We start from the raw sequence: 27,925 nt of genomic DNA on the forward strand, positions 1-27,925 counted from the left end.
CCACTACTTACTGATAACCTTCCTTAGTTTTTTCACAATGCCCAGGTTTAATATATGTAATATATATAAAGAATAATGGTGCCTGGCACATGTTAGCACACCTTAGTCACACTTAATAGCTCAACTTTTTTCAATAGGATGGAAAAATATTCTCAGCCAATCGTTCTTTTCTGTTTTCTATTTTTACCTACCCCATCCTCATCCTTCAAAAATCCTAAACACTCCATTTCAAAAGCCAAACAAACATTTTAAGAGGCCAGTCTAAAATCGATATGGCCCAAAACATGTAAAACAAAAAGGCGTTGCAGGAAAAGGGTAATGTTAGATGTTTTTGATCTGGGGGTGATTATAGGCAAACAATATCTAAAACAAAGCTTGAAATTTTTCTTCTGTTATTTCCTAAGTCTCATTTCAAAGGTTTGTTCACATAATCGCATCTTGAAGCTCAAGAATACTGTCCTCAGTAGATCACCAGGGTCGGAGACGGCACCGAGAATCGGTGAAGTGAGGAACCTGTCTAAGGCGTGGCGATTCCCGTAAGTGCCACGTAACCAGGATGCCCGAACTAACTTGACATTTAGGGAAGGCTAAGAGAAGAGATGGGGGTGGGGGGGACGGTCTGGATATTAGGGCAGAAGACTCAGGAGGAAACAAGAAATAGAGCCGCACGGTTCTGGGACGGTGGGCACAGCGAGATGAAGAGGCTCCAGAGTGGGCCGCGGGAAGGATGCGAGACGAGGACGGTCACGGGGCTCCCAGCACCTCGGGAGCGCCAGGTCCAAAGGAAGGAGGGCGCGAGCCGCATCTCAACCTGCCCGAGGACGTCACGACGCCGAGGCGGACGCCGGGCCAATGGGAGGCCGTCAAAGGCAGGGGCGGGGCCCGGAGGAATTGGGCCGGGCCGCACTGAGACAGTTGGCAGAGTCGTGTGGTCAGGGCTGGGGGAGGACCAGTCGCCGGCGGTAGACGCCGGCCCGCCCTGTCTCACGTCCTCCGTTGGTTACTTCCCGCATGCTGCAGGCTCCTCCCTGAGCCGCGGCGGCGAGGCGTGGGGGGCGCGTCCAGGAACGGCTTGGGGTCGAAGCTTCCAGTCGCCCGCACTTCCTCCGGAGACGCCGGTCCGCGGCCGTCTCGGCGGGCGGGATGGCGGCGGCGGCCCGGGGTAGCGGCCGCGCATCTGCGCCTGGGCTGTTTCTGCTCCTGCTGGTTCCTCTGCTGTGGGCCCCGGCCGGGGTCCGGGCCGTACCCGACGAAGCCCTCAGCCACCGGAACAAGGAACCGCCGGCGCCTGCCCAGCAGCTGCAGCCGCAGCCCGCGGCTGTGCAGGGCCCCGAGCCGGCCCGGGTCGAGGTGAGCGGGACGGGCCCGGGAGGGCGAGGCTGCGGAGCCGGCGGCGCCGGGTACCAGGCTCGCCGCCGCCGGAGCGCCGCCGTCGACTCAGGCTGCCGGCGCGAGGAGGGGACCTCGGCCCCGGCTTCCCGGGGTGGAAGACCGGGGAGTGTGCCTTTCCCGGGTGGGCCTTGGCCTCGCCCGGCTCCTTATGGGGGAGGGGAGAACAGAGCTGGGAGGCCACTGTAAACCTTTAGTTTGGGAGGATGCAGATGCTGCTGAGGAAGGGGGCGTCTTGTTGATCAGATGGATCCTAGAGAACTGGAAATACTCATCCCAACTATAAAAGTTTTAACGGAGGGCAGCTGGGAGGCTTTTCTTATTCTCTGAGAATAATAACATCTGCCATTTCATTGTTGAAACAGCTTATCCCGAACTGTTTACCAAATTCAGTTCTGCACAACTTGTGATTTTTGCCAAATATATGTGGATAAGGAAGGGTGACTGTTAAAAACGTGCTCTGGCTTGTAGGAAGTAACCCTGAGGAATGCAGAGGAATAGTCTGTCTTTGTATGCAAGCAGTGTGGGATGCCAAAGACTAAATTTATAAGTGTACCAGAATCTTGCATTTTGGCCTTCACTAAGTAGATATTAACATCTTAATTTGTGTTAATAGAATCACTTAGTGACTAGTGTTCAAAATCTCAGCAGCGTTTTTATATTTAATTCCACTCTGGGTCCTGAGCTTTCTCCTCGTCTCCAGTTTGGATTTCTGAACTCAGATCCTCTGTAGTCTTCCAGTAGAGGACACGGGCACTCAACCATCACATTTCCACCCCAGGCTACCTCCAGCCTGTCCTCACCTAACTAATCTTCCTACCATTGAATTGCATTTTCCTTCTCAGAAATCGTCAGTGAGTTGCCTGGCTTACTGATTTCAGTCCAGCCTCTTCAGCAGGATATTCAGGTTTCTTGGTAATCTGACTGCAGTCAACCCCTCCAGGCTTTTTAGCCCCATTCCCAGTCATACCACTGTACTCACATCCACGGCCTGCCATGTGCTCTGTTGCTTTCCAACAAAGGCCTATAAGTAAAAGGGGATTAATGAGCTTGAAGCCGGCTGATCAGAACCTTTCCCACTTTTCAAGAAGCAGCCAGTTATCTCCTCTCTGAAGACTTCCCTGAAATTTCCTGACTTAGAGTGATTTCTCTCTCCTGCCTGTGACTTCTGGATCCAGCTGACCCAGCTTGCCATGTCCACTTCCAAAATTGAACTGAAATGCTGATTCATGAAATTCATTCTTAATGTTCATCTTTTAGCCTTCTGTCATTTCACTCGAAGTTTATTTTAAAGCAATAAGTATTTTGGGTTATGTAATTTTCCAGGTCTTACATTAAAGTTTTGGTCATATAGTGATTTTTGAGATACAAATAGTGGTAGGTATGCCGGTTGATACCCTTTTAGACAGCTGGGAGAAGTATAGCTGTGTAAAAAAAAAAAAGGCAAGAGTGTCCAGTGACCATATTTAAGTGTCCGAAGAATCCTGTCTTTAAAACTGGGGGTGTGGAGGGAAGGGATAGGCACAATATAATTTTTGTTTTTCTATTTTGATACATTCGTGGTGGTTCTTCTTAGACACTAGGAACTTTTTCTGTATTTTAGTAGAATCTAATTATTTTGTTTTTAATTGTATTTTCATGTAACTTTTTGTTTTGGCTCAAGAGTTGGTTTTTTTTTTTTTTTCCTCTTGTATTACAGTATGTTGGAAGAGGTTTTTTTTTCCCCACATATTTTCTAAACTATGTAATGTCAGTATCATTTGCTTTTTTTTGTCCACTTGGTAGAAGTAAGATATCATCAGAGTTAAGTTTAATAGCCATGTAGGCAAGGGATTCAGCATCACCAAATATCAAAAAGTTTCAACTGTTTTGCTTTGCAGCTACATGCAACAGATCTTTTAAAAGTGTAGGGTACATCAATATATGTTTTCATGCCACTATGTTAGTTTCCTCTTTTGAAAATGGAGAGGGAAAAAAAAATCTTTATTAGGGAGCTTTCAAATGTAAGATGTATTGTAAAAATGTAGTTGTATTTCATAGGGTGCTTTGAAGCAAGATTACTGAACTTCTAATAGGATTTTCTACATTGGATTTTTTTTTCTCTCTCTATAATCAGGTTAAAAAAAAGTTGAGGGAGTTTACTCTGAACTTATAGTTAAAAATAAACCGCATTTCACAAACCCATGAAAAAAGCCCTGTTGATCACTGGGGTCCTTTCATTTATGCAGTTCACCTCTAGTGACATACTCAGTTTTTTCTTAATTTCTTTCCTGTCGCGAGTATGAACTCCAAGAAGCATTAAGTCTCTTTAGGTCAGGGAGTTCAGATAGATTTAATAGAGGTAATTTGTAATTTGCTGTGTATTCTGGAAGACTAAAGAAGGACTGCTCTGGTTGCAAAGCACTGTTGATAAATCCACAGAAGCCTACCACTTGACCCAGAACAAATTCTCTATACTGTATTTCTACTTTACTATTTCTTGGCATTTCTTTTATGTAGTATCTTTTAACACAAAGGCCTTTCACACAATATTTTAAACTTTTGTCTGTTTTCATTAAGTTTCAGTCCTGCTCCATCCAATCCAAACTCCCAGTTCTAACCTCTTTACAGCTAAGACTGAAGCTATCAGGCATGAAGACCCTTGTCTTACTCATTGTTGCTTCAGAATGAAGTGATCTGATGTTACTGCATTTATTTGTTGGTGTTCTACTATCAGAGCAGTTAATTTTTAAAAAATCAATGAAACAATACATTTCAAATGTCAAAATTTATAAACACATTGCAAAACCATAACATTTATATAAGCAAACATGAACATTCATTAAGATAAAAATGTAATTGTTAAATATATTATTCTGATATGAATTAACAGTAAATTCATAAAAAATATTTAAAAAGCTAAGCCATCCACAAAAAGACGATCATGAATATTTATAATAAAATGTAATTTTATTTATTTTAATGTCATCTTTTAAAACCAAGTTTATCAATGGTGTCGCGGTTTAAGTTACACATGTATTTTTACACACATTTTTTCAACTTTGGAAAGGTTTTTCTGACTTGATATAATAAAGCAATGGCAAGGAGACAGTTATAAGCCAGTTTTAAGCGCTTTCCTCTAACTCTATCTTCAAATAATCTCACTTCTTGTGTGGTAACTTGTTGAGGGACTTTTGTTTTTATTTTTGCAGGGACATCAATCTTTTTCTTGGTAGCAGGCTGTAGATTTTGTTTAAAAGAAAGCATCTTCATCTTCTCTAGTTTCATTATGTGTAGATGGAGATTCTGATGCAGCTATCTGTATGAGTTTTAATACATATGTGTTCATTTGAACTCTGGAACTAGAAATTATTTTTTTCATTGTTAATTGTTATTTTCTTCCTTTTCTTGAAGATAAAGGGAAGAATCTTTAGATATTTAGAATATTTTTATTCTAAAGAATAAAAGGTTATTCTCTAAATGAAGGTGCTTTTTCACAGTTTTTCAATTTCAAACTAATTTTAACTTTAAGTAAAGAAGAGTTTTATTAAGTTTTTTGTCTTTAGTTTTTAATTATAAGTTATTGACCCTACTCTTAGGATGTAAATAATTTGGATTTTAGATCCAAATCTGCAAGAATGGTGTTTGTACTGAGGAGAAGAGTGTATTTCATTACTTTAACGCTGTGCAACTGACCAGTGGAATGCCAAAATTGGAGTTATAGTCACTGCCTCTGACCTTCCTGTACTAATCTAAATATTCGCTTCTATGCTAGTACTTTCTGCCTTCCTTCTGTAATGGGCAAAACTATCACCCTTTCCATACCTCCTCTCTCCCTGTGCCCATACTCCTGACCTCTAGTACTTTACTTCCTCAGTATCTTTATTCTCTCCTTTTCTTTGGGTCCTTTTTATCTGCTTACACATTCCCACAGGTTTCTCCTGTTTGGAAGGGGGGAGGGGAAAGGCAGTTGTTTTAACTGCTTGCTTGTATTAGTTTCTTTTCTTCAGCTTTATAAATGAAATTTCTAACTAGAGAATTAGCGGCTTTTTCACCTTGCTTTAGTCTTCTGTTATCTGGCGTCATCCCATGTCTTTATACTGAAAGTTCATTTTTGAAGGATACCTGTAACCTAATTAATTGCTAAATCCAGGGCTCTTTTTCAGTTCTTCTTTAACACTGTTAACTCTCTATGTTTTTAAGAGTCCTACTCTTACCTCAGTTTGCGTGAACTTGAGGAAGTTATTTAACCCTATTGGTTCTCAGTTTCTTCTTTTATGTTAAATTGGGATAACAGCTTTAAGGTTTTGAGTGTCAAATAAAACTGTTTATGAAAATCCATGGCATTTAGTTAGTAGCTCAGTGAAATGATGATTGCCCCTAACTTGACCATCTGTGGTGTTCTTCTGCCTGCCTCTCTAAATATCCAAGACAATTTTCTCTTTGTTTCCCTCCTCCACTCCCTTCCCTAAATATAGACATTGTCTGAAGCTCATTTTTTTTCAGTGTAATTTCTGCCTTTTCCCTTAGAAATCTAGTCTTGCAAAGCTCTAGCTGATAAATTCAGGTTGCCAGCAACCAAATACATACTTTGAGACTATGCTGGCCTAAACTCAGGTGTTTCATTTCTGAAATCTCTTGGATTTCCATACCTCTTGGAAATCTTTATTTGAAATGCTTTTTATCCTCAAGTCGAACATGTGTGAAACCAGGCCCCTTATTTTTATTCCTCTTTCCCATATACCTTAGAGGAATATGAATAGTATCTTTGATTCTTTGCCTTTTAAAAATTTTATAATTTTTCTCTCTCATCATGTACAGGATTTTTTCCTTTGTCTTCAACATGAGTCTTGTGCAGTAGACCTCCTAATTAATTGGTTCAGTGGCTGGTCCTGATCTATTAGTCACGGTGCCTTAATTACGTTTGTGTCTTCTACTCAAAAACTTTAAAAGGCTTCTCCCTTACCTCTTAGCTGCTCCATAAACATACAGGCGTTTCACTGTGGGCCCAGTTTATCTTTCTTATCTTACTCCAGTCATTCATCTGATGGTTTACTCCCTGTTCTCAGAATAAAGCCTGTTTTCTTTCAAATTGTCAGTCCAGGGAAGGAGGTCGATGTACCTCATGAATTTTCAAGTTATCTGCTCCATGAGTGACTAGCACACATCCTGTTGAGACTTTCCAGGAGCTTTATGAAATGAACCTCAGAATTGATTCCTCGGTATTGGTAAAAGGTTGGCCCGTAGAGTTTGATTCCTCCACACTTCTGGGTAGTGTAGTGAATAAGGGTGTGCAGAACAGTTATTTTCTGGTTGGATCTGCCTGAAGCCAGTTACAGCTTGCAGAATTGATCATCCATGGCTGGGGTAAGAGATTGGGTCAAGTGATTTTTGAAGTGGGGCATAATAGGTGTCTTTAATCATGAGCATGGTGAAAAATCCAAAAGGTAAAAGTGTGTCTCCTCTTGTATTCTAACTCAGGGGTCAGCAAACTAGTTTACCACTGATTGCGTCTTATTGTAAGTTAAGTTTTATTAGAATAGAGCTAGGCCATTCACTGGAGAAGGAAATGGCAACCCACTCCAGTGTTCTTGCCTGGAGAAGCCCAGGGATGGGGGAGCCTGGTGGGAGGCCATCTATAGGGTCGCACAGAGTCGGACACAACTGAAGTGACTTAGCAGCAGCAGCAGCAGCCGGCCATTCATTTAAGTATTACCTATGGCTGATCTCAGACCATAGCACCAATTGAGAAACTTTTATGGCCCAAGAGGTTAAATATTTGGCCCTTTAAGAGAAAGTTTGCCCACACCTGTTCTAGTCATCCTGGTTCCTTCCCTGGCCACTGTTACTGTTTCCTGAGATTTCTTGAGCATTAGCAACTGTGTGTATACTTTATAAACCTGCCTGACTCTCCACCCCATAACATAATACAGTGACCACATACGTAGGACATACTTTTTTCAACTTAAAAATGTCTTAGTGATTTTTTTCTTACTAGTGTATATAAAACATTCTTACTTTCAGCCCATAATATTCCAGTAAATGCAGCTACCATTTATTAATCAGTTCCCTGTGTATGGGCATTTAGTTTATTTTGTCTCTTTTAACTATTTCAAATGATAACAATATGTTTATACTTGTTTCTAATACAAAAAGTTTAACTCCCTGAGTGTTCCTGTCTCAAACTATTTCCGTTATGTACTTGCCATGACTCATTGCCCACAGCATGCCTTCAGTTTGAGGAGAGTGGGATCCTTAGGGGCTGGAGTTGTTGGGGTAGGCATTGCTCAAGAGGTTCCACAGAAGTTGGATCTTGAGGAATCTAGATAAATAGGAGGATAATAGGATGGTAGGAAGGGAAGTAGGACTGCATGATAGAAAGTTTGTGGTTACCAAAAGCTCGTACTCTTGAACTGCACTGTTCAGTACTACAGCTATGAGCCATGTGACTGTTCTTAACCACTTGAAAAGATGTGGCAGGTCCGAATTGAGAGGTGCATGAGATGTGTGCAGTGAGTAGATACACACTAGCATTGGAAGATTTGTTAAGGAAAAAAAGAGGGTTAAATATCTCATTAATTGAAAAATATTCCTAGAGTAGTATTTTGGGTCTATTGGGTTAAATAAAATAATATTAAAAATAATTTTATCTGTTTTTATTGTTTAATATCTGGCTAACCACTGGACTGCTAAGAAATTCTCTAGAAATTAAAAAATTACATTATGTGGCTTGCATTATTTACTGTTGGACAGTGTTGCTCTGGCTCATCCTTCACTAGGAAATGTAAGATTCATTTTGGGAATTAGTATGTGATTACATGGGACATATTGTATAGTTACCAGAATTAAGTATTTGTATTTTATGTTCTAGGCTTAAGGTCATGAGGAAATTAGTTTTGGGATGATTTAACTGGTCGTTTGTGGTGTGCTGGAATAACTAACTGTAACTGTTTACTGTGTATTAGGCACCATTCTCAGGGCTTTACGTGTAGTAATTCATTTAATCCTAACACCAACCTTATCAATCTATGATAGATACCCCTCATCATAGAGACGTAACTTGAGTCACAGGGAGGTAAACTTACTGGCCCAAGGTCATACAGTAACCAGTAATGTCTTGGCTACGAACGCTGACAGTCTGACTCCAGAACCCATGTATTAACCATTACATTCTGCCCCTCTGAAGATCAACTAGGAAAAGAAGCTGGTCCCTGCACATAGTAATTACTTGGGTAATTGACAACAAATGAATGAATAGTAATTGATCATTTTCTGCATTTATTAACCTTTTAAGTTTTTAAATCCTCTGTCTTCATAGTGGGCTTCCCAGGTGGCCCAGTGGTAACAATTCGCCTGCCAATGCAGGAGCTGCCCAAGATGCAGATTCCATTTCTGGGTCGGGAAGATCCCCTGGAGGAGAAAATGACAGCCACTCCGTATTCTTGTTTGGAAGATTCCACGGATAGGGGAGCCTGGTGGGTTACAGTCCATGGGGTCACAAATGGACACAATTGAGTATACACACACACACACACACACTCACACACACACACACACATCTTCATAATACCCTGATACTTTTTTTTAAAATTCTTAATCACACCATGGTTGGTGGCTGTTTAACACTAATTTGGGCTATCCAGGATCAGCTCAATATATAACAAAAACTATAAGTTGATTTTTTTTTAATGCTCTGTAAATAGAAAGATTTTAAGAATATATAGTTTTGGTTTTGCTGTTGTTGAGTCACTGAGTTGTTTCTGATTCTTTGTGACCCCATTTACTGCAGCATGCCAAGCTTCCTTGTCCTTTACTATCTCCTTGAGTTTGCTCACCCACGAGTTTGCTCGTGTCCATTGAATTGATGATGCCATCCAACCATCTTATCCTCTGTTGTCCCCTTCTCCTCCTGCTTTCAATCTTTCCCAGCATCAGGGTCTTTTCCAGTGAGTTGGCTCTTCACATTAGGTGGCCAAAGTATTGGTAGCTTCAACTTAAGCTTCTAATGAATATTCAGGGTTAATTTCTTTTAGGATTGACCGGTTTGATCTCCTTGCTTTCCAAGGGACTCTTGAGAGTCTTCTCCAACACCACAGTTCACAAGCATCAGCTTTTGTTTTGCTTTGTGCTTATAAGGCAAGTTTTATTTTATCCTCATGATTTCATAAAGGAATGGAGAGGCTATGTGGCCTCTGTTTTATAGCTGGGAAATAAGAACCTGAGAATATGTGTTTTGATCACTATTGTGTTTGTTTTTAAAAGTAAACATTTTCTGTTTGAAATTGGTTGTAAATGGTATATATATATTCCTAAAATATTTTCTTGGATTTCAGGTCCTAAATATTTTGCAACAAGATTTTTTCATACAAAAAGTATTTCCAAGAGGAAAATGTTGCATTAGTGAAAACTGAATGAAAATGCATATTTTTTAAATCATGTTTAATGCACTTAGGGTATTTAAATAGAAAGAAAACTCATTTTCAAAAGAAAACCAGCATAGTTGGAATTAAAATGATGATGGAGAGAAAGCTAGAACAAATGTTACTTGGTTAATCATGAGCTGGCCTTCCAAGGCTGCCCTTTCAATTTAGCCCTAATGCCAAATATTTTCTGAATTGTTAAATTTCCCAAATCTTTACCTTAGAGGTCTAGTCTGAGTAATGCTTTAATAAAGTTTTCTGATCCTTATCGTGGACTTTGGGAGTCAAGTTTATGTCATATGGGCTTCCCAGGTAGCTCAGGGTAAAGAATCAGCCTGTCAATGTAGGAGACGCTAGTGTCATCCCTGGGTCGGGAAGGCCCCCTGGAGGAGGAAATGGCAACCCACTCCCAATATTCTTGCCTGAAAAATTCCACGGACTGAGGAGTGTGGCAGGCTACCATCTATGGGGTCGCAGAGAGTTGGACACGACTGAGAATGCACGCAGGCTAGCAGTGCATTTCAGCCTCTGGAAACCCTCGTGAGGTGAGGTAGAACTCTTTTCTCTGTGTTCAGCTATATATAACCTGCCACCTGTAACTTTTTACTTCTACCTCTCGGGCCCGCAGAGACTTTCATATAGACTTTTTCAGTTATTGGAACATTAGGTGCCCAGTCCTTATGTGATTGTTTTAGAGCCTGAGTTAGCAAACCTTTTTTTTGGTCATGGGCCAGGTAATAAATATTTTAGGTTTGGCCACATATTGGTAGGCTCCCTTAAGGTCTCTGTTGCCTAATGTTCCTTTCCTACTTCTCTCCAACCCTCTCCCTCCCTCCTTCCCTTTTTCTTTTTTTTGCAATCCCATAAAAACGGAAAAGTCATTTTCAGCTGGATCTACTCTTACCAGTAGCTTGCCAGCCCCTGGTTTTAGAGTCTCTTCTGTCTGAGGTTACCTTCAGAGGGCGGTGGTGCCTTAGCGCCAGTATAGAACTTTGGGGAAGGACTGTGAGGCACAGAAGCTGAACTTGTCATTAACTCTTTAAAGTGCTTGGTGCTTTTTTGGAACATTGTCACATTTGCAACTCAAAATGGCCTTAACAGCAACAAAAACTCAGCTTATCTTCTGTATTAGGCCGCGTTACAGACTAGGGTATTGGTGTAGGACCATCCATATATCCAGTGATATTAGATCTCAGCTTAGCTAGAGCCAGCTCGTCCTCTAGCCTACTGAGCTTTCAGATCCTGCTTTGTTCTCTTAAGTGTTCATAAAATTTCTCTCAGCTTCCTGTTACTTGAAAGTTTGATAAGGATACCTTAGGTCTTACACCTAAATTATGAACAAAGATTTGAATGAGGCATAGCTAAGAACTCAATTCACATGCATTTAGAAAATAGGGTGATTTTAATATGTGGCTAGAGCTGGTCTCTGCTCTTTTTCTAAATTGTTTTGTAGACTTGTGCTTGGATTTCCATTTTAACAACCATCAATCAGAGGTTGCTGTCATCACTGAGGCAGTGGTTAGACAGTAAATAAGTCTAATGACTACAATAGAAAAACAATTTCAACTCACCTACAAGTTAAATAATTTAAAATAATGCTATTATTATTTTATTTTATTATTTTTATTATTTTTAAAAAACAGCTAATATGTATTTTCTAATTTCAGAAAGGATTTACACCAGCTGCTCCAGTTCATACCAATAAAGAAGATCCAGCTACCCAAACTAATTTGGGATTTATCCATGCATTTGTGGCTGCCATATCAGTTATCATTGTATCTGAACTGGGTGATAAGACATTTTTTATAGCAGCCATCATGGCAATGCGCTATAACCGTTTGACAGTATTGGCTGGTGCTATGCTTGCCTTGGGCCTAATGACGTGTTTATCAGGTGAGTGCTTTTTCCTCTTGATGAGTTCACTGCATTTAAGAGAAAGCATGATCGCCCTGAGGGCCCCCCTTAGTGGCTGAGCACACATGTGCACGACAGCATTGAATCACTGGATCGTTCACACAGTTATGTTGGAATTTGGTTTGTGCTCCAGAACTTAGGAAACAGAAAATGTTTTCAGTACAAAAATTCCTAAAAACCATATTGCACTTTTAAAATTAAATTTTTAGCTATTCACAATCAAGATACATGCCCCTCTTTTTTTTTTTAAGATTCTTTTCCGATTTAGTCCATTACAGAGCATTAAGTAGAGTTTCCTGTGCTGTGCAGCAGGTTACTATTAGTTACCTATTTTATATATAGTAGTGTGTATATGTCAGTCCCATTTTCCCAGTTTATCTCTTGCCACCCAGCCTCCCCCTGCCCTTATTCCCTGGTAACCATAAGCTTGTTTTCCGTATCCATGACTCTACTTCTGTTTTGTAAATAAGTTCATTTGTATCCCTACCCTTTTTTTATTTTTTTAGATTCCACGTGTAATTTGTGGGCTTCCCTGGTAGCACAGACGGCACAGAATCTGCCTGCAATGCAGGAGACCTGAGTTCGATCCCTGGGTCAGGAAGATCCCATGGAGAAGGGAGTTGCAACCCACTCTGGGCAAGAAACCTAGAGAATAGGTTTCCCATGGATAGACCATGGGGTTGCAGAGTCAGACACGGCTGGCTGACTTTCACTCACTCACTATAAGCAATGTCATATAGTATTTGTCTTTCTGTGTCGCTGGCTTTACTCAGTATGACTAGCTCTGGTTCTATCCATATTGCTGCAAATAGCATTATTGTGGTTTTTTTTTTTCTTTTTTACTGCTGAGTAACATTCTGTTGTACATATGTGCACCTCTTCTTTATCTGCTCCTCTGTTGGTAGACATTTAGATTGCTTCCACGTCCTGGCTGTCGTGGGCTGCAGTCGCCATTTGGGTGCATGTATCTTTTTGAGTTATGGTTTTCTCTGGGTATATGCCCGCCTGGGTCATATGGTAGTTCTGTTTTTAGTTTTTCAAGGAAACTCCATATAATTCTCCATAGTGGCTGTACCAGTTGATATTCCCACCAACAGTGTAGGAGGGTTCCCTTTTCTTCACACCTTCTCCAACATTTATAGACTTTTTGATGATGGCTGTTCTGACCGGTGTGAGGTAATGCCTCACTGTACTTTTGATTTGCATTTTGCTAATAATTAGTGATGATGAACATCTTTTCATGTGCTTTTTGGCCATTTGTATGTCTTTAGAGAAATGTGTATTTAGGTCTTCCATTTTTTGATTCGGTTATTTAGTTTTTTAATAATGAGCTGCTGGAGCTGTTTGTATATTTTGGAGATTAATCCCTTGTCAGTTGTTTTGTTTACAAATATTTTCTCCCATTCCGAGGATTGTCTTTTTCTTTTGTTTATGGTTTCCTTTTGCTCTGCTAAAGCTTTTAAGTTTAATTAGATACCATTTGTTTATTTTTGTTTTTATTTTAATTACTATAGGAAGTGAATCAAAAAAGATCTTGCTGAGATTTATGTCAAAGAATCTTCTGCCTACGTTTTCCTCTAAGAGTTTTATAGTGCCCGGTCTTATATTTAGGTCTTTTAATCCATTTTGAGTTCATTTTTGTGTCTAGTGTTTAGGGAGTATTCTGATTTCATTCTTTTACATGTAGCTGTCCAGTGTTCCCAGCACCACTTACTGAAGATACATACTCCTCATTTGTTCACTAATGCTAATATCCAAATGGAAAAATTAGGAAAATTATATATTTGATTCAAAGTACTCATTATAGTATGTTTAAAAAGACAGATTTTAGCAAGCACATGTAATAGGAATTTAAATATGGTGTAATAAATGTTAAAACACTTAAAAGACAAACATTTTAAAAAAACAAGTGTAACAATTTTACCCACTATACCAAAAATTAGGTCTTTGAAACTTCTTGAACTTAAGATGAAAAGTGAGAGGGCTTAAGTAGTTTTTCAAAATGATTTTAGAGATAAGCAAGGAAGAGGTTTGAAGACCACCGATCCAGCTTGTTCCTTTAGATAGTCCAGGTGAAAGGAGCTGTCAGTGCCTTGATCCTTGCTTTCACTATGGATATTTTTGCTTTCTTTTTTTCTTTTTAAGTCCAGATAAATTTATTTATATCTGATATCTAAGAAATAGGACTCAAGCCACCATGGAGAAATGTGTGTTTCCTGTTGGTGGATATTTGGAAGTCAAATAATGAGGAATCACGTTCAGTGTATTGTGTACTATTAAGCTATTCTTACCCATTATCAGTAAAGGAATGAAACATTCTTAGAGTCCCAGTTTGTATTACTATTTGAGTTACTATTATATAGGCTTCAGTTTTTTTTAAAAAAAATTAGGACCAAGAGAATGTAAACCTTACACTAAATAACTGAACATATTTTAGTCTCTGATTCAGAAGCTACCTTGAGCCATGTAGTTGGGTGGAAAAGAACAAGTTTCCCCCTTAGCATCAAACTTGGATTAAAGTTTAATTCTGCCATGTTTTAACCTAATGACAAGTTACCTAACCTCTTGGGGCTTCAATTCCCCCTCTATTAACTGGAGATAGTATATAAGTGCCTCATGGGGTTGTGGTTTGTATTAAAACAAGCTCTTATATTTCAAGTACTCATTCACCCTTCTCTTTCAGCATGCAGCAAATTTCTCCTGAAACACAGTATGGGACCGGTTCTATTACTGGCTGCTTAGATGCTTGTTAAAGTCTGTCTTTTTAAACATAATGCGTATTTTATTGAATTTAAAAATTTACTACTTTTCACATTTGGGTATTAGCATTATTCATATTTCACAATAAAAACAACTTTCTCTTCAAAAGCAAATTCTGATTCTAGGAAATAGGATAAGTGGGACAGGTTGTAAATGGTGAAGTCACTTGTTTGGAATGAGTTTGAATAATACCAGAGAATTTTATTTTTGAAACTTCCATCTTTCAGGACCACTGGAAGACAGTCCTCTCTCTGCCCATTCCCTGCTCGGAACCTGGCTCCATACATTCTCCCCGCTCTGCTTGGGTTTAGCTTGGGTTTAGCTCCTCTCCCTTAGCTCTGAGCAGGGCTAATCTCTTCTCTCCTGACCGTTGGCCTGTCTCCCTCTGACTGCTGGCACTGACAGCTCCTCACGTGGACTCGTTGAAGGAACAGGCTGTATCAGTGGTCTTCAAGCCTCTTCCCCTGTATATCTCTAAAATCATTAAAAGACTATGTGTCCCCTCTCACTTTTCATCTTAAATTCAAGAAGTTTCAAAGATGTAATTTGGGGTATGTTGAACGTTAAATTGTTATAGTTTTTTTTTTTTTTTATCGTATCAGTGTTTTAACATTTATTATACAGTATTTAAATACATATTGCATTTGCAAACTGATGAAAAAAGAAATTCCAGAACGAAAGAAGTCCCTGATGTCATGCATGTTTAGCAGTCTTTCAGGGCAGGTTAAACCCTGCTGTGATGCTCAGATCTGTTTGCCACTCTGTTTTCTCATCAGCCTTGTCCATACTGAACTGATGCACCCTAGATGGTTGAGTTCAGTGCTGGCGAATTTCAGCAGTCTGTAAGTGTGGGGATATTGCTTTCCTTTGTGAAATTTCCAGTTTGACAGTGTTTTTTTTTCTTGTTAGCATTCCAGATTTGCTCCTAAACTGGCTTGCCTTTGCATCCTGAGCCCTTTCTCTGCGTTCTATTTAGGGGCCTGGAGCTGCTTTTGGAGGGTGCAAGTGGCAGGAAAGGCATGGAATCTGACAGCTTGAACCTGGGGCTGAATCCAGCCTCTACTGCCTGCTCATTATGCAAACAGGAGCAGGTCACGTGGCTGCTGTCTGCTGAGCGCCATCTGTGTGCATGACACTTCAGGGCCTCTTTAGGGCAAGCCCTCTCCTGGTGTAGATGGACAGAGAGAGGGACATATCATCTGTCCATGGCTCACAGGCAGTGGAGCTGGGATTCAGAGGCAGCTGTGTCTGACTCTGAATCCAAGGGTTTCCAATGGCTTTCTTCAGGATAAGAGGTTCTGCGGGGAGAGGGGGATGAAGCCTGGAGGCTACACAGTCGGGGGAGCTATGGGCCCCCAGTCTTTCCTTTGAGAAACATTTTACTGTCATCTGTTTGATAATTAAGACTTTATTGTGAAAAGGTTTGAAGCTAAAAAGTGATTGGAAAATAATTATATTTTTAGTCCATTATGACTTTCTAAGTTATTTAAGCCCCTGGAGAATCTTTGCTGTAAACTCAGGATAATATTAGCACCATCCTTAAAGAATAGTAAGATTAGATGAAATACAACAAGCAAGCCATCTTGGTAGTTCTACACCAGTTAGCTCTCTCCCTCCTTATCATAAAAAGGCTTTGCATCTAGGTATGGCCCAGCTGTGCCCAGGACACAACTGTTGAACCATTTATTTGGATATTTTCACATTATTTGCAATGCATGCTTAGTTGCTCAGTCGTGTCCAACTCCGTGACCCTTTGGATTTGGACTGTTGCCCACCAGTCTCCTCTGTCCATGGGATTCTCCAGGCAAGAATACTGGAGTGGGTTGCCATTTCGGTTCTCCAGGGGATCCTCTCCAGCCAGGGTTTGAACCCAGGTCTCCTGTATCTCCTGCATTGGAGGCCGATTCTTCACCCGCTGAGCCATTCAGGGAAGCCCTTAATTACAATTAATTCAATAGATACTTGTTTAGAACCAACTGCTTGCCTAGAAATGTGTTGGGTCTGTGACCAGGGATGCCTGGTGGAAGTGGGATGGGCTGCTGGGTGATACAGCGGTTCTGAGAGTGTCTCCTCCTACATCCCACCGTGAAGAGAGCTTGATGTCTGAACAGCCTCCATCTGGCATTCCTGTCTTTAGCTTTTTTCAAAATTTCTCACTAAAATTCAGACCCATCAAGAGAGGCAGTTTCTCAGTTTTTGTGAGTTTGTTCCTTGGGAGGAGCCACCATAGAAAACTCAAGGCAGATCTGGATGAGGGCCTCAAAGGGATGAGCTGGGAGATAGAGCAGCTGTGGGCTTGCTAGGTGGCACTAGTGGTAAAGAACCCGCCTGCCAATGTGGGAGACCTGGGTTTGATCCCTGGGTCAGGAAGATCCTCTGGAGAAGGAGATGGCAACCCACTCCAGTATTCTTGCCTGGAGAATCCCATGGACAGCGGAGCCTGGCAGGCTACAGTCCATGGGGTCGCAAAGAGTCGGGCACAACTGAGCAACTAAACAAGAGGCAGCTGTAAGGTTACCATTGATTTTCTTCCTGACTTGGCCAGAGTGGGCCTGTGCCAGTTGTCCCAGGTCTTGGGTCTACTTGCCCTTTTCTTTTAAAATACACCCAATGGTGGACTCTGCTGGTGATTCAGTGGTAAAGACTCTGTGCTGCCATTGCAGGGAATGTGGGTTCGATCCCTGGTGAGTGAAGTTCCATATGCTGAGATGTGGCCAAAAATAAGATACACCCAGTGGAATCTAAATACCATTGGGAGTTTGATCCTTAGCTTTACCAACACCATCATTCCTTTAATATTAAATAAACGTTTGGAAATTTATATTGTTCTTTTCTCTCCTTTAATTCTTATTGTCATTTACTTTCCTCACAGAATTTTATCCCTATGATAAATTTTTTGCTTGAAAGTCTTCTGTGGATCACTTTGTCATATTTATCTGTAGCAAAAACACCTTTAAATTGAATTGTAGAACATAGTGAAAATTTCCTTTATTAAGTCTATAAATGTTAAAATTTTTTTATCAGTTGAATTATGGTTACTAGGACAGAGTTGATCATAATAAAATACATCACAAATTTAAACATTTTTTAAAAGTTGGAAATGCATCTCGTAATGAGATGATAGAACTGTACTTTTAAAATTGTCCATTTTTTATACTTATTGCTAGAATGAAGCTAGGTTTAAATTCAATTCTGATCTTTAAAAAAAAACATAGATATAAGGGCTGAGATATTTTATTCACAAAAGCAGACAGGAAGGAATTTTGTTATAGCCTTGTCACTCAGTTCATTGAACTCCTGGGTTATATGCTAAAAATCACATATTAGTCTATCACCAAGTGATTTCAAGTGATTTACCAACTGACAGCTTAATAAGGCCTTCTGTCAATTTTGTTAAAAGCAGTTGGATACCATCAAGTATAGCAAAGAAATTTTTCTAAAATTAATCAAATGACTGTACTTATACATATTAGTCTTTTATTTAGAGGTCCTTTGTTTAACTGGATATATTTAGAAGGAAGTAATTGAGAAAATTGAAATATTTTTAATTTCAGTGTACTTTTATCAATAAGGGATTTTAAAGTTGTGTCATATTACATGTTTAATGGGGCCTTGGAGCTACAGATTTAGCTCATTCAATTTATGAAAAATGTCTGTCACACTGCTATGACAATTGGTCCATAGTAAACCATCTAAGTCAGGTTTATTTTGTATCAGAAAACATTTACTTGGTTTTTTAACTTAATAAACATGATATATGTCCATGGCAATTGTCTGTTTAGAATTCTGATTCTAAAATGGCTGGCTGGCGAGACTGGGCCTGGAAGCCCAGCTAGGCTTGAGCTGCATGGGAAAGTAAGCCACTGAGATTTAGTATCTTTGTGATGCTCTCTTTGTTATAGCAAGACTCTGCCTTAGGGAAGAGCATGTCCCTGGTTTGGGGATGAAAGAACCACAATTTCTAAGTAAAACTTATTGAAGCCAAAAGACTCTCTTTCTCATCCACGGCCATTGTTTCCAGTGCCTGTCACGCTCTTATTTCAATGCCACGGCATCAGAAACTTGTGTAAGACAGGGAGGACCGAAGCCCCATCTCTGGTTTATGATGCCTTGACTAGGTGTATCAGTATTTCAGACCCTCTCTTTGGTGCCCTAGGATACCTTTTTATGCTGTGAGAAAGGCACTGTAGGAAGCTGCGTGAAAGGCATCTTGGTAGAGGGGCAGAGGGCAGCTGTGAAGGGATGTGGGCATGGAGGACCCGCATGTGAGAATGTGCCTGTGGAAGTTGAACTTAGGGAAATAGATCTCACAAACTTCATCTTCCGCAGACTGGAAACTCTGTGTTTCAAAGCCTTCAGTAATCAGCTTTCCTAATTACAGAGTTCAGTTTTCATTTTAATGAGCCCCTCTTACCACATTCATGGGCATTTCTCATCTTTTTATTCTCTTGGTTTCTAAGACATCCCCTGCTTCTAGTTACATTCTTATCTCTGAAAAAGAAGGTACCGTAAATATTGACATTCCGCCTAGTTTTTAACCCTTGGCCCATTTATTCCCCCCAACTAATATTCTTGTGCCACATGTTTTCAGTTTAATCACTTGTAAGTCAGTGATTTTTGACTTGATGCAAATCACTTGCTTAAAGAGAAATAACCTCTCATTGTTCACAGAACCAAAGTACTCAAGTGTCTGAGGAAAGGCTTCCAAAGAAAGAGGAAATAGAGGGACAGTAACCAGGGGAAGAAGAACAGTGTTAGAGTGCCAGATAGTTTTTTGCTCTCTATGGAGATGTCAAGGCAGAAATCATGGGACTGTGTCAGTAAGTAGTTCTTTTAGATTATCTGAAGATAAAAGGAAAACTTAATTGAGGAGATTTAAAAGATCTGCTGCATTTCTTTCTAAAATTTTAAAAACCATTTATGGAACATATTACATCTACAAAAATATTAAATTTACAAAGTTGCAAAAATAAGATCGTCGGATACCTATATACCTTTTATCCAGATTCACCTGTTAACATTTTTACCACATTTTCTTTAGCATTTGTGACCTCTCTCTTTATATCTCTATGTATCTCTAGGTGTACAATATGCACATTTTATAAATCTATAAAGTATATATGCACAGTATACATCTTTATAGACATAGGTTGATACGTTAATCTTATCATCCATATTTTAATTTTGTCAGTTGATCTGATAATAGTCTCTGTCCTCCTGTAGAGGATCTAGTCGAGGTCAGATAATGCATTTAGTTCTCTTTAGTTTTTAATCTGAAATGTTTCTATAGGCCTTTCTTATGTATAATACTTCTTCGAAGCTACATCCCCCTCCCCCTTTAATGGGCAGCTCCTCATTTTGTGTTTGTGTGGTTTTTGCCTCGTGACTGGGTTGGGGTTATGCATTCTTGACTAGAACCCCGCAGAGCTGACGGGTGCCCCTCTGAAGAGAGTCTCACCTGGAAGCACGAGGCGCCCACTTGTCCCTCACTGATGGTCTCCCAGTAAAGGCTACACTGTCTTTATCCTCCCTCACAGTTAATTTGTAATCTTTTGGGAGACATTTTAAGACAGTACAGATAACCCTACTCAATTGATGGCTCTTACATGATCTGAACTCTGCCTCGATGCTTGCAAAATAATGGCTAATTCCAAAACCCCATCCACATTTACCAGTGAGCCCTGATATGCTATTCCAAGAAAGAACTCTCCCCACTCACATTGGTTTGTCTGTTTATTATTAATGTAAACTGATGAACTCCTTTTTTTCAGTGGTTTATAATTAATTACTTAACTATATTGTTCCTTAAATTACCCAAGATAGGGCAGCTGGGAACCCCTCCAGGCTGATGACTCCTGTGTCCTTGTGACATGCTATTTTTTGTTTTTGTTCTTCCTTTTTTCCTAATATAACAAGATAGTGCAGGTTCATCTTATACCTACTTTGCCTGGTCCTGGAATTAGCAATTTCTCTGAAGAGCCTTTTAGTGGGAAACACATTAGAAACCAAGAGCTGAGTGCAAAGTTCGAACTTTCATTGTTACTGAGACATTTGGGCCTTCTCAGTGGACAGAACTAGAAAATATGTCTGTATTGTGTGTGTGGGGGGGAGCACATTTATACACATATGTGTATAACTTATATATTGATATGCACAGAAGCATAGACTTACATTTCTAAACATGATTTTAAAGTCTTTTTCATTTTGTAATATAATGAATCAGGGAATGGTTCACCTGTGCAGTTATATATCCGATTAGGCAGTTTTATAAGTGTTGTGCCCATTTTAGAAAAAGAGCTGGTAAAGTGAAGAGTAATTGTATTTATTATATATATGGAAATGCCCTCTGGCCCTGCCATAGTTTTAAATTACTAACTTTATATTATCAATGTGAATGTGTTTCACAGTTAGGGTTTGGATTCTTGATATAGTTCCTGGTGTAGTTTTTTGTGTAACTTATACAGTTATCCCTCTATACTTTAATGAGAGGAAAGAATAATACTGAGTAAGTTTGAGTCTGTTATGTATATATGTGTGTGTATATATATATATATATGTATGGAATTATTTTCCTTCATAAAGTATTTTTATTTTAAATAGTTGCAAAGCAGCATAGTTTGAATCATGCCACATAAGAATCTTGTCATGATTCTTCACGATAGAGGTTTGTAACTTAGATCTGTGATGAAGAAATATCATGTAGGACAGTTGTATATAGCTTCCAGGTTATAAGATGATGAGATGTGTAGAGTACATCAAACTTACTCTCCTAACTAAAGAACTGTGCCCTGCATGACCTGTGGCAAGCCAGCCTCTGGCGGAAGGTGTCTGAAGAGATGATTATCTTTAGATCTCCCGAGAGTCTGTGTGGAACCTCTGCCACCTTCAGCTGCACCACTGATTTCTTGCTAAACTGTGATAGATAGGTCATTGGTTAGACGTAAGGGCTCGATATTAGTGGAGAGAAAGAAGTAGAATTTAAGGTTCTTACCTGTTAGCTTCTAATGTGGACCATTTCCCCTTTAAAACAGGGGTAAATGATGACTTCTGAAGTTAGCTGTTTCTTGGGTTGGTGTATAATCTGCTAATTAATCAGACACATCATTGCATTTTCTTGCAGTTTTGTTTGGTTATGCCACCACTGTCATCCCCAGGGTGTATACATACTATGTTTCAACTGCATTATTTGCCATTTTTGGCATTAGAATGCTTCGGGAAGGCTTAAAGATGAGTCCAGATGAAGGTCAAGAGGAACTAGAAGAAGTTCAAGCAGAATTAAAGAAAAAAGATGAAGAAGTAAGTCAGAGTGCGGTTAAAAAGGCACTCAAATATTAAGAGTAAACACGATATAGAAGTTTTTCAGTGGTCATCCATATCTGTGAGATGTGTGGGCTACACAGAAGTAGCTTATTTTGTTTGGTTTCCATTCTTAAATCTGGCTGTGATAGGACTGGGTTAGTGGAAATCTGGGAGAGAAGGGCCTCAGGGATAAATATTGAACACCTGTAATCAGGTTTCTTAATTAGATAGATTATAAGCTCCTGAAAAACAGGAACTTGTTTATAATTTTCCCTGTTTCTTTCCACAGCATCTAGGGTAACAAGTGATCAATAAATGTTTTATTTATTTTGTTGAGAAGAATTGGAAAAATTGAGAATATTGCATTTGTTGCCATATGAGACCAGTGGTTCAAAAAATAAGTTGGGATCAACATAACTTTAGCTTCTGAGAGCATATTCCCATAGACTTTAAACACTCTTTAAAAGAAAGATTAAGCATTTTGGGCTATACTGGCTTGGTTTCTGGGGTTACTGTCTTTTTTTTTTTTTTTTTTAATTTAGTTTCAACGAACCAAACTCTTAAATGGACCAGGAGATGTTGAAACTGGTACAAGCACAACAATACCTCAGAAAAAGTGGCTGCATTTTATTTCACCCATCTTTGTTCAGGCTCTTACATTAACATTCTTAGCAGAATGGGGTGATCGCTCTCAACTGACTACAATTGTTTTGGCAGCTAGAGAGGTAAGTGGTACTTGGAGACAACTGCTTCTGTATTAAAACTATCATTACTTTGCTCCAGAGGTCACTGGACAGAGTCAAGGTGGGTCAAGGGATGACTTCATATGCTTGACAATATGTTTTAGGTCTAATAACAATGCTAACCTTTAAAACTGACCTTTCCCCAGTTTCTACAATCAGTCAGATTACTCTCTTTTGACTCCTCTTTGAGTTTTGCCAAAATGACAGTGTGGCTGTTGTTTTGGCTTAGTTTTTTTTTCTCTTTTTCTTTTCTCAGAACCTTCCTTTATATATTTGTTGAAAACATAAACTGGTATATAATTATTAAAGGCCAATTTGGCACCTAAAGCATTAAAAGTAGGTATCTCTGGTTTCTTCCATTCCTTGTGCTAAAAAATTATTTGAGTGTTGCAAAGGTTACTTAGAAAATTTAAGTCTTAGCCCTAGGCTACTCAGTCCTAAGATTTAAGGCAGAGGAGATCTCAGATCATCTTGTCCTAGCCTTTTCTTTATAGATCAGTTCCTGAGGCCCAGAGAGACTGGGTGGCTTGTCACTAGGACAGAAGCTAGTTGTTGGTAGCAAGGACAAGGACTAGAGCCAAGACTGTCTGCCTTCTAGGCATTTCTCCTGTATCTTGTTCAGAGTTGTCAGGTGCCACTCTGTTAAAGATAACTTTTTAAAGAAAATGTTAAATCCTTATTTATTTTGAAGGGAATAGTAAAGTTTACATGAGGGTCTGTTGTTCACACGGATTAAGATCTGCTGAGGAAACAGTTGTGGGACAGAAATGCTGCTACTTTTCAGCTCTTGTTGATCTTAACTGATGCTATTTCTTATTTTATATCTATTAAATCACATTGTTTTTAGTCAGATGATAAGATTTTAGATAGCAAGCTTGATTTGAATTTGTTTTTAACTCCTAGGAGGTATCTACCATAAGAGAATGAGTTGCTCAGCATAGGCTGCAGTTCAGAATATAAAACAAGAATTGAAGGCCAGGGCTAAAATAGTTAAAGCTGGACAGTTTTGTCAAAGAAGCCTCAAAAATGTTGTATTTTTTGGGGAAAAAAGGGAACTCAATTTTTTGAGTCCTATGTTTAAAAATAAACTTTCTTTTTAAATGTCATTTTAATGGCTTTGCCCTCTGTTTGTCTTGATTTATAGCCTTTTTTACTGGCATTCAGATTGCCAGAACTGGCACTTGAAAGTAAGTGATCATTTCATGGTGGTGGTGGTGGTTCTGCCATGTGAGATGTCATGATGGCGGAATCGTTGCTTTTTTCCTAATACTGTCACCTAAATGGCCCAGAGTAACTTGGGACAGGCTCAACATTCCCTGGGTTCCTGTGGCCCACTGCTTGCCTGCCAGCAGTGCAGTGAATGCTTCCTGGGGTCGAGTCTCTCGCCACGTGAGCACATGACTGCAGCATTTGCTTCCTGGGTGGTTTGGGGCTGAAACTAGACAATGCATGTGGGGTCCCAGACACAGGGGGCACTGGGTGTTAGCTGCCTTCTACACTCAGCACCACAGGGACAGGTAATGAGCTCTTCAGGGGCACAGATGTACTTGTCTGTTTTTGTTACTTTAATATTCTTAATTTGGGGGGGCAACTTTTTTGTATAATCCATGCTGTAGTCTGATTCACTCCATTTTAGTCTAAACTTCATTTGTTTCCAGTAGAATTCAGCATTCCCACTTTGAATTTCACAGAATCCTCTAGTGCCCTGAGATGTTGATAGGTACTAAACGACAACAAAGAAAAAGGTTGAGGAAAAAGGTTCCAAGGTCCAGTAAATTTGGCAAATACTATAACGTGGTTTTTCATTTTGAAGATGGAATATACAAAATAACAAAGACTGAAAAATCCTGTATTAAAGGAACCATTTAATTTTATTTAATCCAGTGATTTTTCAGGTGTCATTTTTAAATAGAATGAAACCATCTTGTTAGTTTTACAGGGTGTGATGCACAGAATTTGTGGAATGCGGTCCCACTTTTCCATTCCGCATGAACACATTTCCAGTTGTCTCCATTTCCCCAGTTGGCACACACACTGCCCACCCCAGCAAATGGGCCTGCTTCCTGCTTCACGGAGGAAAGCAGAAGTTGTTTCTTCATTGCCACCCGTCACAGTGGTAGTCCTCTCCTGCCTGTTCGGGTCTCAGCCCTCTGTGCTCCACTGAAAGCGTAGAATCTCTGCCTTCCTTCCAGCCCAGTCTTGTTAGCATTTTAGCATGCACGAGTGTTTCTCATCTAAAAAAGTTCTACCCCTTCCTTAATTCTGCTTCTCTTCCAAATACAAAGTTTCTTCGTGCCCTACTTCCCTCAGCCTCGAAGAGCTTGGCTGTGATGGGAACAGGAGTTGGCTCTACTTCCTTGCTTGCTAAACACACTGGACTCAGTTTCTGACTCAGCGGTGCTTTAAGCTCACTGCGGCCACGGATGGGTCCTGCTGTGGTCTTCTTGGGAGGCTACTTGCTTGGTCACCTGCTCAGTCTCCCTTGGGCTCCTCTCTGCTGTCATCCTTCAGTGTTGCCTTCCTCATGACCGTATCGCCAACACCTTCCGCCCTGCTCTCCTGGGATTATTACTTTCAGTCCCATCGCTGCTTCTCCTGCGACCCCAGCTGACTCTTGAACTTCTCTACGTTTAACTTCTGTTGGCATCCACACCCCCTTCTCCGTTTCCCTTTATTCCTCTACCTGTTTTACTCACCTTGGTATCACTACAATTCATCTAGAGAATTATGGGTGAGGAACTTGAGTGTCAAGTCTGATTTTTTTCATACCTGTCATTTGTCATTAAGATGTATCAGTCATGTTTCAGTTTCTCTCAGAATCTATCTGCTTTTTTCTGCCTGGGCTCCATGCCAGTCCAGGCCAGCATTCTCTTCCCAGGGCTACTGGAGGAATTTCTCAGTTCATCACTTGGTTTTGTCTTCTTTCCCTCCAGTTCACTGTCGAGTTAACTTTTAAAGCACAACCTGTCATGTCACTCCCCAGTTAGAAACCAGTCAGTGTCTTAAAAAGTCTAAACTCAAGGCTTCATGACACACCCCCTCCTACCATGATGGACTCCTTGTGAGTCACTGGTTCTCTCTAGAAACACACAGGTGTTTCACGGCTGTCTCCTGCTGCTGGCCTGCTGCCAAGTCAGGTGATCCAGCTTGTCTTTCAGTGCTGTCTTTCCTGGAAAACTTTCACTGGTCTCCCAGTCTGAGTGCCTCCAGTCTGCCTTGGTGGCAGTTGTCTACTGAATGATGCTGTGTCCTGGTGCTTCAGCTCAGCAGAGGCTGAGAGGCACGGTCTCTTCTTGGGAAGCATCATCAGACAACACTGTAAAGGCTGGCATAGTTTCTTAGAGAGTATCAAATACTGCCTGAGGGAAGATGTGTCCAGGCTGTCTCCTTAGCACTCACTTGAGTGAAATATTGCCTGTGAGATAGGGTTAGCAACTGCTGCAAGACTGGATTAGGTTTTTTTGATCTTGCACATTGAGTTTATTTTCCTTTTATCTCTAGTCCTAGGTATAATTGGAACATATTCCTTCAAGCAGCCATTACCCATTTTATAAATTACACACCTGAATTTGTAGATCTTTTTCCTGCTTTGGTGTTGTTGCTGACCTCTTTTCATGGCTGGAAAGTAGTCCTCTTTCTCAGGTGGCGGTTTCCACCTTGGTTTTAGATTAACGCTGCCCTTGTTTCCAGGATCCCTATGGTGTAGCAGTGGGGGGAACAGTGGGACACTGCCTCTGCACTGGACTGGCCGTCATTGGAGGAAGAATGATAGCACAGAAAATCTCCGTCAGAACTGGTAAGTCTTTTATTTTTATTTTAATTAGAAAATACCATTTAACTTTTAGCATCACTGAGGTTAGAAAAAGAATGTGTGTCTTCAAAAGTAAACTATGTCTTTGTTACGATAATCAGAAGTCCAGCGTATCGGTTCTGCTATTGCAAACATGGGCTGTTTTTCACATGTGTAGATGTTAGTAAAATATAAAGTCACATCAAAGCATTACTGGATTCACAGTAGCTTTTTGTCAAGTTATGTGGACACTTGAGAAATTTTAAGCTTTGAAACATATACGGAATTGGAAATCATAGGTGATTTACTGATTCAGCTGAAAATTTCCTATGTACCTGATCTTAAAAATGAAATAGAAATAGTCTCTTTGCTTGTTCAGAAGTTGTTGAAAATTTTTATAATTTTTTTTAGTTGGAGTAAAATTGCTTTGCAATATTGTTTCTGCTGTACAAAAGTGAATCAGCTATATGTATATATATCCCCTCCCTTTTGAGCCTTTCTACTCCTTCAACCCCCATAACTGGCTTTTAAGATGAGTTATAGTTCTATTGTTGCCTATCAGCATTGTCTGAATTTAATATAATTGTTTTTAAAACAGTGCTGGAAAATAAATTGATTCTTACCTGTTTAGAGTTGGGCACGTTAAGTATTTTACTGTGGAAATGAGGTTGAAGTGTTTCTAATTTTTTTTTAATGTGAGTTTATTAGAAGAATAGGCAACATCATGACTTAGAGGAATTTGCCTTTAACTTTTTTCTGTTCTCTTACAGTGACAATCATAGGAGGCATTGTATTTTTGGCGTTTGCATTTTCTGCACTATTTATAAGTCCCGATTCTGGTTTTTAACGTGCTATTGTTCATTTGTATTTAGTTTAAGATAGGTAACTTTATGTACATAGTGTATATTATAACTAAAAGTGATGGAAAATACTGTATTTTGTAGCATTGATTTGTGAGTTTGACCCACTTAATGGAAGTATTATGTCCAAAAGAAATAATCACTGATTCTATTTGCAAAATGGAGTTTTAAAAGAAATCTGATACTTGTGTGAGTTTTTCCTTTTCTCCAGCATAATTATGTTACTATAAAGTCCATTTTTATTTTATTGGCTTTTCCTTTTTGGCTGGGGGTGAGGTGGGCATAGTATTATATAGAGAACCATTGTTCAGGGGGGTCTGCCACTTGATTTTTTTTCAGCACTGACTGATCCCTTTGTAAAGAATATAAATTTTCTCCTGGATAACCGGGTGTTTTAAGATGTTTACCTTAAAATTCTTCCTGGGGGAAAGAATGAATTAATTTCTGTCTTTTAAAACATTTTCCTGAGCCAGTAAGCAGTAGTTTAATCAGAAGTCTTTTCAAAATTTGTCTTTTAAGAGCAAGAGAAAGGTATTGCTGTTATTAACATGACAACTGTTTGCCAGGTCCTTTCTTCCTCTTTTTTAATTGGGTAGAAGACCCAATACAGTAACAGTCAATATTTGACCATGTGGAATTACCAAATTAAGAGAATACTGTGAGTGTATTCATATTTTTTCTATATTGAATAAACAATGTAACATACAACATAAATAAAAGTGGTATGACCAGTGCTTGTTTTTCCTTGTGTTACACTAGCTCCTAATTTCC

At 39.7% G+C, this 27,925-nt stretch overlaps 1 protein-coding gene across 1 annotated transcript; it reads left to right on the top strand.

Annotated features, from left to right (window-relative positions):
• The first annotated feature begins 1,143 nt into the window (after positions 1-1,143).
• On the top strand, positions 1,144-27,841 carry TMEM165 (transmembrane protein 165). Its single transcript, XM_068975330.1, has 6 exons — positions 1,144-1,350; positions 11,456-11,681; positions 21,583-21,758; positions 22,304-22,486; positions 26,195-26,300; positions 27,065-27,841. The coding sequence occupies exons 1-6, from the start codon at positions 1,144-1,146 to the stop codon at positions 27,139-27,141; spliced, it is 975 nt and encodes a 324-aa protein (XP_068831431.1). The 3' UTR covers positions 27,142-27,841.
• The last annotated feature ends 84 nt before the right edge of the window (positions 27,842-27,925 follow it).

This window comes from Capricornis sumatraensis, chromosome 7 (assembly GCF_032405125.1).
Source record: "Capricornis sumatraensis isolate serow.1 chromosome 7, serow.2, whole genome shotgun sequence".
NCBI classification, from domain to species: domain Eukaryota; kingdom Metazoa; phylum Chordata; class Mammalia; order Artiodactyla; family Bovidae; genus Capricornis; species Capricornis sumatraensis.